At 36.7% G+C, this 20,977-nt stretch overlaps 1 protein-coding gene and 1 long non-coding RNA gene across 2 annotated transcripts; both read left to right on the plus strand.

Annotated features, from left to right (window-relative positions):
- Positions 1-728: 728 nt before the first annotated feature.
- LOC104882853 (vacuolar protein sorting-associated protein 20 homolog 2) lies at positions 729-8,913 on the plus strand. The gene is made up of 6 exons (XM_010667270.4): positions 729-1,044; positions 6,974-7,126; positions 7,228-7,380; positions 7,546-7,629; positions 8,284-8,440; positions 8,579-8,913. Exons 1-6 carry the CDS (start codon positions 943-945, stop codon positions 8,602-8,604), a joined length of 675 nt encoding a protein of 224 aa, XP_010665572.1. The 5' UTR covers positions 729-942; the 3' UTR covers positions 8,605-8,913.
- A 2,275-nt stretch (positions 8,914-11,188) lies between these two features.
- Positions 11,189-13,943, plus strand: LOC125492622 (uncharacterized). The gene is made up of 3 exons (XR_007269271.1): positions 11,189-11,853; positions 12,953-13,013; positions 13,750-13,943. It is a non-coding gene; the product is annotated as an uncharacterized LOC125492622 (long non-coding RNA).
- Positions 13,944-20,977: the final 7,034 nt, after the last annotated feature.

Here is a 20,977-nt window from a genome sequence, read left to right on the forward strand (position 1 = left end):
TTGATACACTTAACATAGATGAGAGGTCTTGAATGCATGATCTTTGTCCCATGGAAAATTGTGTGGTAGCACTGTTTGTTACCTGGATCCTCTTCCTTCCACTGAGATGTAATTTGGTTGCCACATTGAATCTATTGAATGCTTCAGTGAACTTCTTTGATGTGTTCCAAATGCTGCTGACACATCTCTTTGATAGGTTGAACCTAGTTGCCCTGTTGTGATGGAACCATATTTGAGTTTCCCCTCTTTGGACTTGTTAAGAAGCCAACAAAGGACTTGAAACTTGTCCTCAGTGTTGAGCCTGCAACGCTTGGGATGACCAGTTGCTTGTGGTCCCTCGAATAATTAATCTTTTTTCTAGGGAGGGAATTTTTTTAAAATAATTGGTAAGAATAATTACTCAGGGCTACCCTCGCACAAGACCCCTACCCAAAGGCCCATTACAAGCCAGGCACCCCCAACACCACTCCTCCTTAAAGCCCAAGCAATCAATTGGGATAGGAATTGAACCCTAAACCTTACTAGGAAGATGGAAAATCTCACCACTTGAGCCAACCCCAATTCCTAAGGAAAGGAAGGAATGTTATGTATTAAATACAACCCATGTATTTGTGTAAAAAAATACATAGCGTTAGTAGGAAATTTTAGGACGGCATTTAACAAAACTCAATAATAATGGGTAAAGACTAAAGAGTAAAGACCACCAATTAAAGAATAAAAAGGCCTGGTGATCGTGGTGGAGTACCGGTCTTGCTCACTCTTTTACTGTTACAGCGCGCACCCATTCTTTAATGTGCTGCACTGCTGCTTTTGCTTCTTTCTCCGGCCACCACTTTGAAAACTACTGCAGGGCTTCCAGATTTCCCCATTTTAATGATTTGGGCATAAAATTAATCGTACAATAATCTCCTGACGAATTCAATTAGTGGGTATTAATTACAGATGGGTAATATTTTTGTGAAAAAACCCAAGATCACTGAGGTTGATCGTGCAATTCTCTCTCTCAAAACTCAAAGGCGCAAGCTTGGTCAGTATCAGCAACAGGTAAATTTTTGTACTTTCCATTTTTTTTTTGAGAATTTTGTTTTCTGGGTAACAATTGAAATCTTCTGTGTTGTTCTGGGTCAACTTTGAAATGCTAAATTTTATCGATGATTTAGGTTTTCCATGAAAAATAAGAAGCATGGTTCTAGTTTATGTTGCTCTAGGTGTCTTTGATATTGCCCCCCTTCCCTCTCTAGTTTTAGATTATTGTTCTCAGAAAGTGGAATTGAAGGCATTAAAAAGGGAAAACTTTTAACTATCTAGATTGATGAAGATTAGATCTTGACTCTTAATTTGAGTTATGCAATGTGCTGCTTAGTGTTGGAATATATTTTTGTGCTCAAATAGCTGATTTATGATGCCTTAAGTTGTAAAGATTTTGTTTAAATTAAGTCACGGTTTTAAAGTTCTTGTGTTACTTTGGGGATTATTATTTTTTTGGTGCAAAAGAGAAGGAACTACATAACATAAGGAACAAAAAACTAAGGAGGAACTAAGTGACATAACGAGATGAGGCAATACCAACAATGTCCTCCCAAAGGAGGAGAGTTAGAGAGGGAGGTGGTGTATCAAAGTACACGCAACTCTCCCCAATTCCAACCCCAATGTTAGCTAAACTGTCTGCCACTCGATTCCCCTTACAATAACAATGGAACAATTGAAAATTACAATCAAAATTACTATTGAGTCTACGACAATTATTAAGAATGTGAAAGCACTCCCCGCCATGGTCATCTGGATTTTTGAGACCTTCAGTGCACACTTTATTATCCATTTGAAGAGCTAGCTTTTGAATTCCCATGGAGATAGCCATTTCCAGCCCCATCTCAGCTACGAGTAGCTCGACTTTATATGTGGTACATATGCCATCGTGATCTGCAAAGCTTTTAAGGAAATTTGCCACAATTGTCACGAAGTATTCCAACCCCTCCAGCCAGGCCAGAGGTGCCCTTTGCTGCACCGTCAGTGTTAAGAGCAACCCACTTCACGGTTGGAGCAATCCATCTCACAAAAATTTCTCGAAGACCCACATTTGTTCCAGTGTGAATCAAATTCAGCATGTGATTGTTCAGGGCCCACCAGTTTTCATACACTCGTTCTTTAAGGAACTTGCCAACAACTAAAGGAATCTTATGGCTTAGCAAACAAGGTTCCTCCATCTCCAATTCCACCATAGTCCATAAAGCAATGGCGAAAGTAGCTGGTCATTTGTCTGAGTAGAGAAGGTCCACCTTCTGCTTGCAAATTTTTAATTAGCCACTCTTCAAGAAAGAAGGATAATTTGCGGTTTTGCCCACGCTTGCCCAGATATTTCTAGCTGATGAGCAATCACGTAAGAGGTGAAGGAGAGTTTCTTCTGCATTTAAATTGCAAAGCTTGCATCTTGGATCATCCAAAATTTGGCGCTTCATCAAATTTGCATTGCATAAAATTCTGTCATGTAGAGCGAGGAACATCCTTATGGGAAATTTCATCATACACCCGGGTGTACCATGCTCATAGTACACCCAAGGCTTTTTTTTTTGCTCGTTGCTCATTTGAAGGTTTCAAATGAGCATAATCACATATTAGGTAAGTTCCAAATGAGCAAAAAATAGCCTTGGGTGTACCATGCACATGGTACACCCGGGTGTATGATGAATGCACTCCATTCTTACTCTTTGTCGCATCGGAGTTTTGCCAAGCCAGGTCCCATTTTGGATGTTTGTTCAAAGGATCTTCCTCTTTCATTATTTCCATCGCATACTTTTATCGAAAAACGTCCTGATTTGGAGCCTTTTCAGTAGCGCAAATCTCTAATATCTGGGTTTTCAATCAGTTTGCGAGCTGCTATTTGTTTAAGAATATAACTGGGAAGCAGATTAGCAAATGTATCCCAACTCCAGCCTTGCCCCACACTCCACATTCCCTCCAGTGTTGCACCATCAAAATCTGGAGGGATTTCTTGAGTTGCCAGACTATGTAGTGGGTTTCAGTAGCCCAACAATGGTCCCAAAAGAGCATTGCTTTACCATTTCCCAACGCCATTGTGCCCTTCTTCAAGCAAGTAGCGTTGTCCGTAATTCCGCGCCATACGTTTGACATGTTAGAGGTAGGTTGGAACATGTCTATGTCACATCTTCCCTTTAAATACTTTTGCCTAAGGACTCGATACCATAGAGTATTGGGCTCCATTAAAACCCTCCATCCCAACTTTGTTAAAAATGCGGAGTTTGCTTGTATAGCAGAACGAATTCCCACTCCCCTTCATTTTTTGGGCGTTGCAGTGTATCCCACGAAAGAAGATGGATGTGACTCTTGTTCTCTTCATCACCCCAAATAAACCGACAGACTTTTTTGTCTATAGCATCACAAGTGGTTCGAGGAATTTTAGCGGTTTGCATCGAATAGGTAACCATTGTGGTAAGGGTTGATTTTGCTAGAGTAATTCAACCCGCTAATGAAAGGTATTTTGACTTCCATCTAGTTAGCCTTCGGTCAATTTTTTCACAAAGATGCGCATAAGTACTCTCTGTTACTCTACTTGTCAGTGTGAGCAGTGTGGGCATGCCCAAATAAAGCCCAAGATCATCAGTGGTTGCCATTCCCAATGCCTCGCTAATTTCTTGCTGGGTGAAGCTAAGACCGTTGTGCAAAAAATAAACAGTGGATTCTGTGAGGCTAACCTTTTATCCTAAAGCTGCACAAAACCTATCAAGGCAATCCTTGATAACTTTAGCTAGATCACTCGAGGCCTCGGCAGACAAAATGATGTCGTCTGCGAAGAACAACGTGGAAAGCAACGGGCCTCCGCTATTGCCATACACTGGTTTCCATCTTCCCTCAACTTCTTCAATGACTTGATTAATTCTCTCCATGCATAGTACAAAGTGATAGGGAGACAAGGGATCACCTTGTCTTAATCCCCTTGAAGGTTTGACAGGCTCAATTTTTTCTCCATTCCATAAAACTTGTAACGAAGCCGTTGTGACACACTCCATTATGATTTCAATTACTCGATGTGGGATATTCATGTTCCAAAATCCGGCACTTCCATTTTAGGCTGTCATAAGACCCTTCCCACTTTGCTTGCATTTCATAGTGTGTAAAACCTTTTGGACAATCACAATATTATCCGTTATTAGTCTCCCAGGAACAAAGCTTGTTTGCGTGCAAGAAGTTAGTTTGGTCATCAAAGGTTTTATGCGGTTTACAATGGCCTTTGTGATGATTTTGTAAGTCACATTCATTGCATAAACCTATAGGACGAAACTGAGATGGAAGTTCCGGATTTTCACGTTTAGGTATTAGAACTAAGAAAGTGTCGTTGAGCGTCGGTGGCAAACCCTCGCCTTCGAATACCTCGAGCACCATATCATACACTTTAGGAGCCACAGTTGCCAATTTTTTTGATAGAACAAGGCTTGAAAGCCGTCGGGCCCGGGGCCCTTCAAAGACCCCATAGCTATTAGCCTATTGTTAGGAAAGTGGATTTTGTGCTCAAAAGTAATTCTTATAGTTACAGGGTTCTTATGTGGTGTTTAGCTTTGATGGTTATGTCATTCGCTATATCCGTTTCTTCACTTTGATCAATAAAATGATGGTAACTGGCTACCCAATTATTGTAGTGTGTTCTCTATTCGAAATGAGTTATGTGTGGTCTGTGGTGACCACAGTGTTACCAGATAAACACACATTGTTGACCCTACTCCTTCCTACTCCCTCCGTTTTTTTTTAGAAGTAACATATTGATTTTGGGCACTATTCATCCAATACACTTTGATCACTAATTGTTATTTATACATAAGAAAAAATATAGTCATGTGGGCTCTTGTTTGATTCGTTACGGTATACACTTTCCAAATATATATTTTTTATAATTTTTACTTTTATACAATTGGAGATATTATTGGTCAAAGTTGTGCCTCGGCAAATGTGAAAAGTCCAATGTTACATCTAAAAAAAAACGGAGGGAGTATATAATATGGTTTTAAAGAGGCTTCGAAGGCCATATATTCTTCAGACCGAAGAAAGCGTCATTTTCATGTTCCAAAATCTTATTTATGGTTGTTCAACTGGATAATTAAAACATTGGAAACAAGTTCGTATAAGGAGGTTTGTTGGTGTAGTCAGTGCTTAAGCTTTTAGGTTCAGTCCCTATTTAAACTAGAAAATATTCCTTGTGAAAAAGACTAAGTTTTACTTATTGGTATTTGGCTGTTTGGGAAGAGTTGATTGTATGTGACCAGAGGTGAAACTGCCAAAGGTTGAAAGTCAAAGGCTAGATATACAAGGATTGTTTTTTTTGAATGGTTTTCCATTTTGGGCATAATAGAAGACTTGTTTTTGTCAAATAGAAGTACGCCATTCGTGTATTGGTGAAGCTTAACAGCAAGAAATTGTGCCATTATTATGGTGCATGGAGTCAGAATGTCTTTCAACTAATTTTCCGGGAAATATGACAAATAGTGGATTTGGTGATATTCGACATTCCATTTTTCTTTTGTTTGGTAGGAGCTGTTGAAATTCTGCCAAAATTATGTATCTTTATGTTATAGTTGATGCGGAATCTACCTCGTCCATCTTTAGCTTTTGAGACAAATTATATAGAGTCCACAACGATTTCATTTTTTTTTTTTTGTGGGGGGGGGGGGAGCTTGAAGATATTTTGGTGCTTGAACAGATAGAACTCAAAAGTAATGATATTCGAAGTTAGGGGGATAAACAAATTAACATAGTACAAAGGGTCTAGTAGTTCCAAGATATTGCTAAAACAGAATTGGATGATAGATTTGCATTTCTTATTGTTTGTTGATTTCGTTTTGGTCAATTTTTTATTTATTTATTTGTGTATTGTTCCCAATAGAGATATTATCTCGGTTCCAAATTTTCAATTACATATTTTTCTGTGGTAGTTTGAAATATAGATACTTCGCATCATGGTGTCGAAACAAGGACACATCGTATCGTATTGCCCGTGTTGTAAAGGTTTTCAAATCTACGAACTGATATTACCTGCATCGGAAAGGTGTAAAAAAACCGCATTGTAGGTTGGTTTTAGGGATATTTCATGGTTTAAGCCGATATTCAGTAATGCGTGCACTATGCTCCCGGGAGCACAATGAGAATTGTGCTCCCACAATATATAAAATAGAACATTTACGAATACGAAAACGAACATTAGACTGTTGAAGTGGAACATTACAAAAATTCACTTGCGAAAACGAACATTTTACTATTGAAATGGAACATTACAAGAATTCATTTAAGAAAAAGAACATTTTACTGTTGAAGTGAAACATTACTAGAGTCCAATTACGAAATGAATATTTTATTATTGAAGTGGAACATTACTAGAATTCAATTACTTAAATACATATGCTTATCAAATATATAATATATTTTGAGGGAAAATAAAACATGTTTTTTGGTGGAAAATAAGTTTTAAAAGAACATTTTTTGAAATAGAATAGTTGCTTACTGAAAATAGAACAATTTTCACGAAAAATAGAACATAATTTTCTGCTAAAAAATAAGCTTAAAACAAACATTTGTTGAAATAGAACATTTGCTTATTGAAAATAGAACATTTTTTACGGAAAATAGAACAAATTTTTTTTGCTGAAAAATATGCTTAAAATGAACATTTGTTGAAATAGAACATTTATTCATCGAAAAATGGAACAATTTTACAAAGTGTATGGTGTGCACCGTGCTCCTGGGAGCACAATAGAATTTTCAGATATTCAACGGTACGACAACCGCATCATCCACGTTCCCGCATCACTATATCCGTTACCGCGACCGTGACCGAAACTGTATTTACGAATTATGCTCGCATGTTTCAAACATACTCTAGTTTGAATTTAGCCATTTCTCGCTTGTTTAGTCCAGTTGTAGCACCTCCTCCGCTTCTTCATATCTCGTCATGGTACTTTCTTCTTTTCAGCTTGAAGCTGTTATTGAAGCTGAAAAACAAGCTGCACGGGACTTGATTCGCGATAAGAGAAAAGATAGAGCCTTACTTGCATTGAAGAAGAAGAAGGTGCAGGAAGAGTTGCTGCAGAAAGTTGACGCTTGGCTAATTAATGTTGAGCAGCAAGTAAGATTTTAAGCCAATCTGGGCCTCCAGCTTTTAATGCTAGTTCTGATGGCCTTCCTATTCTTTTCGTGACATCAGTTTTACAAATGTACGTGTTTTAGTTGGCAGATATTGAATTAGCCAGCAAGCAGAAGGCTGTTTATGAGAGCTTGCAGTCAGGAAACAACGCAATGAAAGCTATACAAAGTGAGATCAACCTGGACGATGTTCAAAAGTTGATGGATGATACTGCAGAAGCTAAAGCCTACCAAGATGTATGCCTTGCTTTGTTCCTTTTCTTATTTTTCATGGGTACATGACTACATCAGTAGAGTGATCTGAAATTCATTTACTTTTTCTGAAGGTATTTGCTGTTAGTATTAAATTGTTTCATTCAATTCTTAAAAACTAATAATCTTTCATTTATAATGGATCTTCAGGAAATCAATGCCATCTTGGGAGAGAAATTAACTGCTGAAGACGAGGAAGAAGTTCTAGCAGAATTTGACAACTTAGAAGCACAGGTATGCTATACTTGTCCCTATCCATGGTTTGTCTAGTACTAAAGAATTGGGAAAGTGAACTTTGGATATTTCTGATTGACATTGCTTGTTAATATATCTGTTTTTCCAGCTGAATGACTTATTAGATCAAGTGAGTTCTGTAAGCTATAGACAATAACAGAAGGATCAGATCTGCTGTTTCGAAATGATAAGAACTCTAAGACAGATTTTTTGTCATAAAAGCACATGCTATATAAGCCGAAGGCAATACTGTAATGATTTACTTGAGGTTGTATATAACTTAAATGCATGTTGGTCCAACTCATAGAATGGAAAGGGATCAAATAGAGGGAAGGGATAAGTGCTGTTTATTGGTTGTTTAGTTTCATTATTAAAAGGAATCACTTATAAGTGCAGGATGTATAGGGTAACATAATATCTTAGTATGTTACCGTGGGAGTTGAGGAGGGTACTGATTATGTAGAAATAGTTACCCTCAAGAAATGAAAACCATTAGTTTCCAGACATGTCATGGAAATGATGTCTTGTTACTGTTTCCATCACTCAAAATCTCATACAAAACATGCTCAATAGAGAACTCTAAGGGACTCAGGCTGCAGAAACTTGTGCACGTTCTTGTTATATTCTCTAATGGAGGTTTATTACTGGGTGCAGCTTACTGCCCAAGATTTGCCTGAAGTTCCCACTGCAGCTCCTGAAGAAGAAGAGAAGTTGGAGCTACCTGATGTTCCTACCAAGGTCCCTGTTGCTTCAAATGTGGCTGCTAAAGATTTTGAAGAGGTTTCAGATGAACTTCCTGAGAAGAGAAAAGGTATTTCTACCTCTCAGTCTTCTGCATTATTCATTCTCTGTTTTCCTCTTGTTATTGGTTTCTGTTTTCCCCATGTTGGACCATATATTTCCCATCGTCTCTCAACACTCCACTGATTCATTAACCGTTCTGTGGCAGTTATGGAAGAACCATTGCCGGCATAGTAAAATAAGGCTTCCGAGTTGATCATAGAGCACGAGCTGTGATGGCACAAGCCCTTCTCATTGTTTTATTTGGTGTTACAGTTGAGATAATGTTCGGAAGGCTGATGTTTGTGCCCCATTAATTTTCTTTCTTCTGGTATTGTATAGTATTGCAGTTGTGTACATTATCTTCAAATTTTATTCTGGCTGTTCTCCAAATAGGAAAAAAGGAAAAAAAGAAAGAGCAGCTGTTTGAATCTTTAATATGTACAGATTTGAATCCACTTATGGTCTGTTTGGAATTATAAATTTCATTTGCCGACTTTATAAGCGCATGTCGGGTAAAAAAGGTCTGAATTGAGCCAAATGTGCTGTTTTGATATATCAAGAATTTGGATTTGTATTTGGCCCAAATTCAAGCCATTAATGAAATTGGTCCATGCATGTTAAGGAATTCCAAATTCTATCACAATTAACTTCATTTTAATTACTTACTCATTCATTGTTTGTCTCTTCTCTACCATTACGACACTACCCCCAACCCAACCACTATCAACCACCAACTCTCTCTCCTCTATAACTAACACGGCCTCATGGCTGCGATTCTTCCCCCTTCAATGTTGTCGGCTGTTGGCGACAATCCTCTGATAATTGTCACTCGATTTGCTGCAAAACCTTAGTTTTTGAACAATTTCAAAAACAAATCTTTGATGTTATAAGCTATTTTGTTCAATTTTGGGTAAATTTCAAGTTTTTTTGTTCAATTTGAGGTGAATTCCATGTTTTAAAGCTTTCATTTCATCTCCAATAAACTACTTTGTCAATTTGGAATCAATTATTATTATTTATCATCCAATCAGTTAATCTGGGGGGAAAATTAGGGTTTATAATTTCAAGTAAAAACTTTTAATTGAACTACAAAACAACAATAAAATTGCAATTTGTATCAATATGAAACACTGTTTCAAATATAATAGCACACAACTGATTTTTTTTTTCTTTTGTTCGAAGAATTGACGTGTTGCTTTTTGTTCTAGTATTTTCAAACAGTTCGCATGGCTCAAGAACTGAAATTTGGTGCTACACATTCGAAATCTTCAATCTTTGAAAGCTTCAATATTAGTATCATAATTAGGGATTTTTATTTCTATTTTTGTGATGAGTAAATTCTTAAGTTTGGGATTTATTTCTTCTCAAACTTAATTAAAGGTTGATAATAATCTAAGTGGGGTTTTTGTTTCTTTAATTTGTTTCCTTTAATTGATTATCCATCAACGATGAATCAAATTATTAGCATAGGAAGTGCTTCATTAGTGAAACTACTAACAATCAAATTTACAACTTCATCCTTACAAATTACACTCACCTTACTTTTATTTGTTTCCTTTTATTTTGTTTATCTACATTATTTTTGAATCAAATGGTCTGCAGAAGAAGTGCTTCACTCATGAGACTACTAACAGCAAAATTTACACTTTCATCCTCACAAATTCTACTCACCTCCAAACATCATGTTGAAATGAAAATTCTAGAATTTCCAAACCACGTATTTTGAAATTAAATTCTGAAATTTCAAATTTTGAAATTTAAATTAATCATTTCAAATGAATTGGTTGTTTCCAAACACAACCTTAATTGAATTGCATTTGCTTTGAGAACTTGAACAATTTCAACACATATTTTTGTCAACATATAAACGTCCTATTAGGCTTAGCCGCATGGGCACATTATGGGATGTTTGGCAATAGATTATTGGCTGGTTTGACCCATTATCTTTCTTGGTTGTTATGTTGGGCTATTTGACCATTGGATTTTCATAAAAGTATTCCATAAAACAAATTGTTAGTGTTTGCTGCTAATGCAAAAAATATATATAAAAGCCGATAAAAAAAACAAAAATAAGCTTTTGGCTGAAAAGTTGACTTCTTAACTTACCAAAAAGCTATTTATCCATGATATTATTTTTGATCAATTGTTGTATTCTATTTATGTATCCTATTTAGTGATTTTTCGATTAGTTTATGTAAAGTTTTTCTCCTACAATTTTTTCAATGGTTTTTCACCATATATCTCCGACAAATCACAAAATTCACCATATACCCTCAATGTTTCAGATCTTGAGATATTCACCATATACCCCCTGAGTTTCCAAAACGTTCACCAAATACCCTTATTCTAACGGACGTTAACTTGTCGTTGACCTTATTTACAATTTTTGTAATATCCCGAAAATTTAAACTTCCTCAAATTATATAATAATAATTAGTGGCTAATTTTTTTCATGTAATAATAAGTTATAATCGAAATTTCATTATTTTATGTCCAAGTAATGGATAATTAGTTTGTTAGAAGATATATATTTATTATGTACGGCAAGAGTTGCAATTAATAACAAGTTATGTTAAATGATTTCATCAATTAAAGTAGGAAAACAAAATAATAAACAAATTAGATATTAGAACTACTTCTAATCCAATATGAAAACAAATTAATGATATTGAGAATAAAAAGGAAAAGAAAAAGAGAAAAGAAAAGAAAGGAAAAAAAAATTAAAATAAAAGAAAAATAAAGATGAATGACAAAGCAATGAAACAGTAACTTGGAGTTTTCTTCTCCATCTAAGATTTTCTTCAAACAAAAATAAAACCCACCCATGAATTTTTTTAAATCAAAACGGGTTCTTGCACACACAATCAAACTCATCTTCAAATAAAAATTCATACTCAACCCAAATCACTCAATAACCCATTTTATTCTCATTCAATTCATCAATCCAATTGGGTAAAAATTAGAACTCAACAATGGCTATAAATAGCCATGTTCATTCCCCCAAACCACCACTCACCATTCACAACTTCACTTATACCCTTGCCGCAAATCGTCCCCATTTCTGCCGGAAAACGCCACCCTCAATCCCCTGTTTTTTTTCGCATTCTCTCTCTCCCCTCTGTCTTTGTTTAGACACTGCAGCACCACCACCCTGCACCGGAAACCACCGTCCCCCATCACCACTATCACCTGGTACCGCCGTCTGCCTATGTGCGAACCGACAACCACCGCACGCCAAACCCAGCCGCACTTCTCTCTCTCACGCAGCCTCTCCTCCCTTTCGCCCAGTTCTTTTCCTCTCTCTGTCCTCAGCTGCAATCTCGCCGGAATCCTTCCCGGTGCGCCGCCTAATGATGCCACCACCTTGCCTCGCCTCGCCGTTTCAGTCGCCGGAGCTTCATGCCCCTGCTCTCTGGTTCGACGTTGTTGGTTGAAGCAGAGGTATATGTTTAATTAATTATAAGTTTTACCTCTTCACCTACTGTTATAAGTTGTAGTTTAAGCCCAACATATAACATTATAAATTACTCTTGGGCTTTGATTTAATGCTATGAGTATATTAAGTAGGCTGAATTCACTACTAAATCAGTAAAATGAAATGGTCTAATGTTTAATTAATTATGTTGATGGATTTCATTAGCTTAGTATCTAAAATATAATAAAAGACTCACTATATTATTATTTAATACTTGTGATTCGATAATTAATAAATGATTAAATAACGATAATACTTAATAGTGTATTTCATATAACTTTATCATATCAACTAAAGAATGATGCAAGTTAAATATAGTTTACTTGTCAGATTTACGCAGGCACTTACATATATTACACGAATAAAATAGTTATATTACGAGGTCTATAATTACAAGTTATCAAGCTGGATTCATGAATCATGGGATTAATGACTATTGTTTTGATTAAATAACGAATTTAAAGGGGGTCTTATGACTAATAAATGATTAAATGATGATGTAGTATGTGATAACCTTAATATTATATTCCATATAATTATAATATATCATCAACTAAAGAGTAATATTATATAGGTATACTTGTTAAATTTATATATAATAAAGTAGCAGACACTTATGTATAGAGTTCAGATTTCAAGAATTAAAGTGTTATATTACGAGGTCCATAAGTACAAATTATTAAACCTGAGTCACAAACCATGACACCAACGACCACTGTTTTAATTTATAAAATGACGAATATGTTTAAAGGGACCCTATGACTAGTGGAACGAAGTTCCGAACTAAAGGTTAACAAGAGTATTATGACATGATCTTAATGTTCAATTTATACAATACGAAATGGTTATAACAAGACGTTCATGCTCACAAATAATGAATTACGACTTAGATGCTAAGTTGTTAAGTGAAAAGGGAGCCTACGACTTTATATCAACCACCAAAGAAGTTAATATATAAAACTCCTACACACCTCCTAAATTGGACACATGATGGAAACAGATCAAGAAACTCAAATTTAGAATAAAATATTAACAAGTCTTTTTATTAATCCCTTAATTGATTAGATTAAACGGAAAGGATATTACAGCTTCCCCCGGCTTTCAAGGTTATTAAGCAGGAATCCAGGTAACATCTATTGCTAACACCCACGATCCCCTTCGAAATGTGTTTGTGAAATGATATTTATAATCATGTTAAGAATTTTATGACGTGATTCTTATATGGATTGTGGGATTAAATTGTTTTCGAATGAGTTTCGTAAATGATGATCTTATGATTTATTGATGCTCAAATATGATTCATGAATGATCTATGGCTTATGCCGATGAATGCTAAATGAACGAAACATGATAAATAAAAGTGAAAGAGGTTATGACAGTATAATGTTACGCCTATCTACTTTATGGTCGTGCACGTACCTTTGCACCCGTCGTACACCCGAAAAGGGAGTTGGGCTCCTTGAGGGGTACCGCATGCTATTTTGGTGCGAGCGGTGTATCCAAAAAGGGAGCGAGGCTCCTTGGGGATCATCGCATGGTGGTGTATCCAAAAAGAGAGCTGGGCTCCTTGAGGATCATCACATGGTGGTGTACCCAAAAAGGGAGCTGGGCTCCTTTAGGGTCATCACATGTCTATACTCGCCAGTTACCAAGCTAAAAGATGAAAAGATAATGGGAATTTATGAAGTATCGAGATGCTATTTATAATTGTTTACTTTGCTATTATTTCATTACAAATTTGAAATATGTTTTACCATATTCTCTCCTCCCTGTTTGCAAATAAAATGAATTGAAATGAATTTACGTTGTTAGGGTAGTATGTTACTGAGCTTCGGCTCATGATGTTTTGTTTTCTGTTTTAGGTATGAGCATAGCCATTGCAAGGGTGTTGTTAATAAGGAACGTGTTCAAGGGAAAGTGTGCAGTATCTTGTGTTAGAGAAATTATTATTATTTGAGTCAAGTATTTATGTATAATTATCAAGGACTATTTAGGGTTGCATTGTATATATTAGTGGGCCATATCCCACAGGCTTAAATTCCATTTCCGCTGCTAAGTATGAGCAATTGTGTTTTATTAAGGTTATGAATTTTTGGGGCGCTATAATTTTTGTCATTATTCACCCTTAACCCCAACATTAACCCATAATTCATAACCTCCTTAACCTTAACCATCCTCCCCTCCACCCTAGCCCAATCCAGCCCCTTGCCAGCCCAGTCCCCCACCCCCTTCCTCTCCCATCCAGCCCAGATCCCCTCCACCCCACACCAACACCCCACCCCCACCCCCTCCCCTCCACCGCCGCAGCCTCCACCCCTTCCCCCTGCTAACCCAGCCCCCGCCCCATCCCCCTCGATTTCCCCAGCCCCCATCCCCTCCACCTTGATTAACCTAGCCCCCCCACCCTTCCCCCTCGATTTTCGCGGCAGCCTCCCTCCTTTCCTCTCAAAATCCGCAGCAAAAGCCTCCCCCACCCTCTAATCTTCCTCAGTACAATTCCCTTTTCTCCCTCCCTCCTCAAAGCATACACTGACACAGTAACAAAAAGTGCACATACTACCTAGTGTGCGTGAAAGAGAAGAACTAGTTTCAAAGGTTTTCAGTTTTAGTTTGCCGTAGAAATCAAGGGCAAGGGGAGGGGGGTTGCCGCAAAAATCGAGGGGGAGGGGTGTGGGATGGGTTTTCAGTTTTAGTCTGCAGCAAAAATCAAGGGGGGTGGAGTGGGGCTGGGCTGGCATGGGGTGGGGGTTGTGGCGATGGAGGGGAGGAACAAACATTCTAGTAGTAAAAATTTATGTAGATGATATAATTTTTGGTGCTACTAACAGATCTCTTTGCAAGGAATTTGCTGATCTAATGAGTAGTGAATTTGAGATGAGCATGATGGGAGAGTTGAACTTCTTTCTTGGTTTGCAAATCAAGCAAACCGAAAGAGGAACAATGATCCATCAACACAAATATGTGAAGGAACTACTGAAAAAATATGGGCTGGATCAAGCAAAGACCAATCACACTCCTATAGGAACAGGCACAAGGTTAGATGAGGATCCAAGTGGTAAAATTGTAGATCAGAAACTATATAGAGGTATGATTGGATCCCTACTTTATTTAACTGCTAGTAGACCTGACATTTCATTTAGTGTTGGTTTATGTGCGAGATTCCAATCAAATCCTAAGGAATCACACTTGACAGCAGTCAAAAGAATACTTAGGTATTTGAAATGAAGTGATGATCTTTGTTTGTTCTATCCTCGAAGTGACATCTTTGATCTAGTTAGCTACTCTGATGCTGACTATGCTGGTGACTTGGTAAATCGCAAAAGCTAGCACTTCTGGAATTGCTCAGTTCCTAGGAACAAGCTTAGTGTCTTGGAGCTTAAAGAAACAAAACACTATTGCACTTTCAACAGCCGAGGCCGAGTATGTAGCAGCAACTGCTTGTTGTTCCCATGTATTATGGATTAAACAACCGGTACGCGACTTTGGCATAAAATATAAGTGTGTTCCTATATTCTGTGATAATACTAGTGCAATATGTATTTCCAAGGATCCAGTAAATCATTCTAGGGTCAAGCATATTCATATCAGACATCCTTTTTTAAAGGACAATGTGGAAAAAGGCTTAGTCAAAGATGAATTTTGTCCAACTGAAAATCAAATAGTTGATATCTTACCCAAACCACTCTCTAGGGACAGGTTTGAAAAGATTCGCTTGGCCCTATGGATGATCACAATTGTTTGAAAGTGCCATTACTATTAACCCCCTAAGAAATATTTCTTACTAAGTGTGCCCTGCAACTTTCATGAATTTATTCATACACCTATGGTCAAGTATAAGGACTCACATTTGTCTTTAAATATTACCCTTATTGTCCATGCACATAATTGAGTACGTAAGTGGAATGTATAGTTTTTATAAAGTTCAACATATGCAAGAACAATTTTTTTATTCTCAATTTTCATTTTTTATTTTCTTTTTATTTCTTTGTTTTCTCCGAAATTCTTTAATCTTCCTTTCCCACTTATCTCTCTTAATTTCTACGGTTCAATGTTTCAACCATTTTATTGCCCGTATACAAATTCAGTTAACCTAATTTGAAAAGAGAACATTCATTAAATATACACGGAACCCAATAACCTCTTCAAAAACCCAACACCCCTTTTCTTTCACTTTTCACACGGCTTCATCATTACTTTTTAAACCCATACCATCCTATCACTGCCATTCTTCACTTCATCTCTCTTCTTCAACCACTCTAAAATTCTCTCAAAATGTCTCTCAAAAGAATAAACTCCGGTGACCATGAGAGCTTTCCAGCAGAAAAAACTTCGTTCTTCGTTGGCGGAACTCAGTGATCAAGAATCCTCTCACCCAAAAAAAGACTCCATGGATTCGAAAGCTCCGTCTACCGCTCATGAATCTCTCTCTCTCTCCAAAGCATGAGGATGGAGAAGACAAAGTTGAGAGTGAACAAGAGAAAGAAATTCAGATCCTACTAAGCGGGGTAAGAAAAGTAAATCTTCTCAATTTCTTGTGGGTTTGTGTATCGATCTTGCATGGTGCAAGAAATCAAAGTGGATGGAGTTTTTGAACATTCTGAAATTTCAAAAATGGATGAAATTGGTTAGTATGGATGAAGGTTTGGTTTGAAAATGAAATGGGTGACTTCTGTTCTAGTTTCAATATCACTGAGGGTGTTTGTGTAAGTTTGGTGAATGGTTGTGTGGTAACCCTAACTGAGAAACAACTGAGTGATTGGTTTGAGGTGCCTTCAGAAGGGTACAAGGAATACATCAAGGGGAGGGCAAAATTGAATGTTAATGGAGCCTCAAATGACAAAATTCTAACCTTCTTTAATGGAAACCCCACTACCCTTTTTCTTGACCAAAAAGATCACTCTCCTTTTCATAAGCTTTTATTTCAGTTTGTTTGGCGCTTTGTTTTACTAAGATCCTCCAAAAGAACCCAAGCAAACCTAATGGACCTCTCCATTATGTATTGCCTCACCAAAAATATCAAGATAAACTTCCCTTCCTTAATGATATCTCATCTTTCCTACTGCATTTCTCACAATACCACGATTGGGTATGGTAATCTCATTACCATCGTACTCAAACAGAGCAAAGTCAAACTCTCTGCCAGTCCCTCTTTTACCCTGGAACCCGAGAATTATTTAACCAAAGAAACTTTGTCTAGACTTAGTTTAAGGGTGCTAAATGGTAAAGTGGTCTTTGAAAGAGAGGAGACAACTGTTAAAGTTGAGAAGGGTTCCAAAAGGAAATTGTTTGAGGAAGGAGGTGCTAGAGGATCTGTTAGAAAGAGCCAAAGACTGGGTGGTTCCAAGTCTCTCAAGGAGCAGGATCAGCGTGATGTTGTGCTGAATCATTTGGACGTTGATCCAGTTCCTTCTACTGCTGTAGATTTTCCTCAGCTTGCCACCACTAGTCTTCATGGGATGCTCGGGAGTATTCACGAGTCCCTGACCCTACTGCATTCACGGATCAATGTAATGGAGGCCACTGTATCCAACTTGGGCTCTCAGCAGCAGGAGAGCTTAGTCGCTATCACGCAGGTAGACACTGGGATCCGGAACAAGGTTGATGGTGTGGTATCCAAAATTGACTCCGTGGTCACCAATCTCTTCAAGCGCCCCAAAACCTAATTTCCCCATTCCCTCTTTAAAATTTGGTTACCTGAAAAATTATTTTTTGGGTTGTAATATTGGTTGAACAATTTTTTTTATCTCCTTTAGATATCTCTTCCTGTGTCCTTCTTTGACACATGAAGTCCTCTATTATCTACTTTTTTTTTTTCTCATGCTCTTGTGTTGTGCATATTGCTCTCTTTTGCTTTCCCTACATCATTTCTTGTCTTACGTGCTTCGTTGTGCTAGGATGGCTAATATTTTGAGATATCTGTTTGAGCTACTTGCTTGATGCCTAAACTGTTGACTCTCTAGTGCTGCAGGTTCATAACTTGGTTTTGATAATGACAAAAGGGGGAAGATATTGACAACTATTAAAAAAATTTCGGACTAACTTAGTTCCTATAGCCTTTCTCAACTTACCTGGTCTCTGTTCCCAGTTCTAGTTGAGTCTTGTCATTTTTTTTTTGTTTTAAGTTAATTTGTTTAAATTTTTTTAAAACTTTGCCAAATTATTTGCCATCATCAAAAAGGGAAAATATTATTGTATTCACTATTTTGATGATCACAAATAATGTAGTTTTTATTCTAGTTAAATCTTATTTGAGTTCGTTTTATTTTCTATTAGATTTAATTTTATATCTTTGATTAGATTTTATTCTAGTAGTATAGATTAGATTTATTTTATTTTTATACAGTTAGCTTATTGATAACATATGGAGAATTGATAATGAGTTTAATCAAAATTAAGTTATTTAAACTAATTGTTTATCTTTTCGACTCATTACATGATTGTATGATTTTGATATTATGGAATATTAACTTTAACAAATTTGAATTCCATAATGTTAGTGGAGTTAGTGGTATATGCGCAGGTGAAATGTATAAGCAAACTGAACGTGCAATATTATCTAACTACCCGCTACAAATAAGGAACCAAGATGTTGATCAGTTAGTTCCTAGATTCTAGGGAGCATAACCAACTGCCTTATTGTTAGCACGCGCAAATCTGAAGGAGTGGAGGCTGTTTAAGCGGAATAACGGCTACAGAAGTGGTTGGTGGGATGCTACATTATAGCGCCCACAACGTACTAATGGAGCAAAACGTGGAGTAGCATATATTCCTATTTATAGCGTTAGAAAATTGAATTCAAACTTAAGACTTTCCAAATTTTCATGTATTAAATCTAAGAAAGTTTATTCGGTTTTCTATCTTCAATTTATTACAATCATTTTGAGTTTGGGTTCAGAGAACGAAAAATCTTGTAATCAAGAGAGAGAAAAGAGAAAGATAAAGAGAAGAGAGAGAGAGAAGACTTCTAGTGAAGTCAAGTGAGGAAAGTCACAGGGGAAACAAGGTGACTGGGAACTAGTTCCTAGAGGAACTGAGTGAGGATTGATTTATAATAAGTTGAAATAACTTTTATAATTAAAAGAGCAAGGTTTCTTCCTAAAGAATTGAGGAAGAGAACCTTGTTAAAAGGATCTTCGTGCGTTCTTACTTGTCACTACTTCTCTTTATTAACTTTCAATTTTAGTTTATTCGCAAAAAGTTTGTAAATCTCCCCAACTATAATTCACCCCCCTCTTGTAGTTGATCTCGTATTTATACTAGACTAACACTACCAAAAAAGGCATTCAATTTTTTTTGGAACCCGTAAATGACCAACCATATCTTTCACTCTCTCTTTCTCTATTTCTCTATGAATCTCCATCGCCAACCAAATTTGACACACATCTCAATTTTTCAATGAGAAAGCAACCATCCTCCTCCTCTAGTGGTGAAATGGAAAATCTCTATGCTTAACCTCCTTCCTCTTCAACAACAAAGCTTCAAACCCGGCCACAACTTGAAATCACCTCTTTCGAGCACCCCGTAGTTCGTCTACTAAGTGTTAGCCCATTATGCAACTCCTCTCCAACCCTATGGAACTCCTTTTTTGTAGCAATGGACTACAACCTCCTACAATATTTTTTCTCAACTACTTGTTAGAGAACTTGCAAATCAATTTCTCATCCTCCTCACACTTACGTTGAAATCCTTATTTGCCGCACCAAATATGTCTACAACTTTTCCCTCCTTTCTTCCTTACTATCAAACCCATTCTAACAAACTGCATATTGCACTATGCAACACAATACTTTCAGTCTCTTTTTGATATGTGCAAGCAACACAATACCATGTCCAATCCTCTTATTTCCTCTTACCCAAACTATTTCTCACATCCCTTGTTCATCAAAGGTGTGATTATTGTGAAATATCCACGATCACACAACCCAACCTCTTCAACGTGGTAAACTACACAACCTTAGAAAAACCAATCTAGATAACCTCCTTCCTTATATACATTCCCTCATTTCTAAAATCCTCTTACATACATATCATGAAAATTTGCATCGACTAAGCATTAAATTGCAATAACCCAAAATTGTTTTTCCTATATTATTCCTCTAGATGATAAAAACCAACTACCCTCCCTTACCAAACTCACAAAATTTTCTCTTTCTTTAGTATAGGATTGTCTAAACAACCAAACAACTAAATCTTGTCATATTTGGTCGCTCATCACTTCCATCTTCGTTCTACTCATACACGTCATTGTTGAACCTCGTCTTAGAGCTCCGACAACTTCTCATATGGTCCAACCCACATCTTCATCTATGGTGTTTGCTGCCTCATCCACTTCTATCTAAAACTGGTCTCTCGTCCTTGTCGTCCGTCTTTCGGGGGCGTGTAGAAGATGTAAGTTAACTATATCTTAGTCAAATATTTTAGTTATTATAATCTAGTATATTTAGAACATCATGTTTATCTTTAGGATATTATCTCTTCACTGTATATCATATTCTCTAGAATATTATTAGCATAATATCTTTATTTCTTCTATTAATTATCATCTCTTTTATTATATACGGTGTACTTATCATACTATTTAAGATAAGCTTTCTCATAAACTCTATCAAATAGGGTACAAGGGAGAGTAGAGGGAAGAATAGGGAGGGGGTGGTCATGTACTCGTGTTGACCGCGGATTCTTTAGGGGGGGGGGGCTTCTTCCTTTTTTTTGGTTAATTTTCCTTGTTGGTGTTATGAAAAGTTCTTGTTGCATAATGTTGTTAAATCAATTGGCTTTTGTTGGTGTTAATAATCTTACTTCCTACTATGTAACTTATTAATAATTTAGTTCATATAAAAGCTCAAGAGTAATTCATAGTTAAACTTACTTAACCAAAATAATTATTAAACGAACAATTAACTTTCTCAATTATTTTATTAAACATGTTTGATGTATTGGGATATTACATCATGTAGGTCAGCTTTGTACGAGGACATCTCAGATAATTTCATCTTTACCTACTAAGGGCCAGTTCTCCCCAGTTTATTTTCAGTTCAGTTCAGTTCAGTTCAGCTCTATTCAGTTCAGTTTAATTCAGTTTAGCTCAGT

This window comes from Beta vulgaris, chromosome 8 (assembly GCF_026745355.1).
Source record: "Beta vulgaris subsp. vulgaris cultivar EL10 chromosome 8, EL10.2, whole genome shotgun sequence".
NCBI classification, from domain to species: domain Eukaryota; kingdom Viridiplantae; phylum Streptophyta; class Magnoliopsida; order Caryophyllales; family Amaranthaceae; genus Beta; species Beta vulgaris.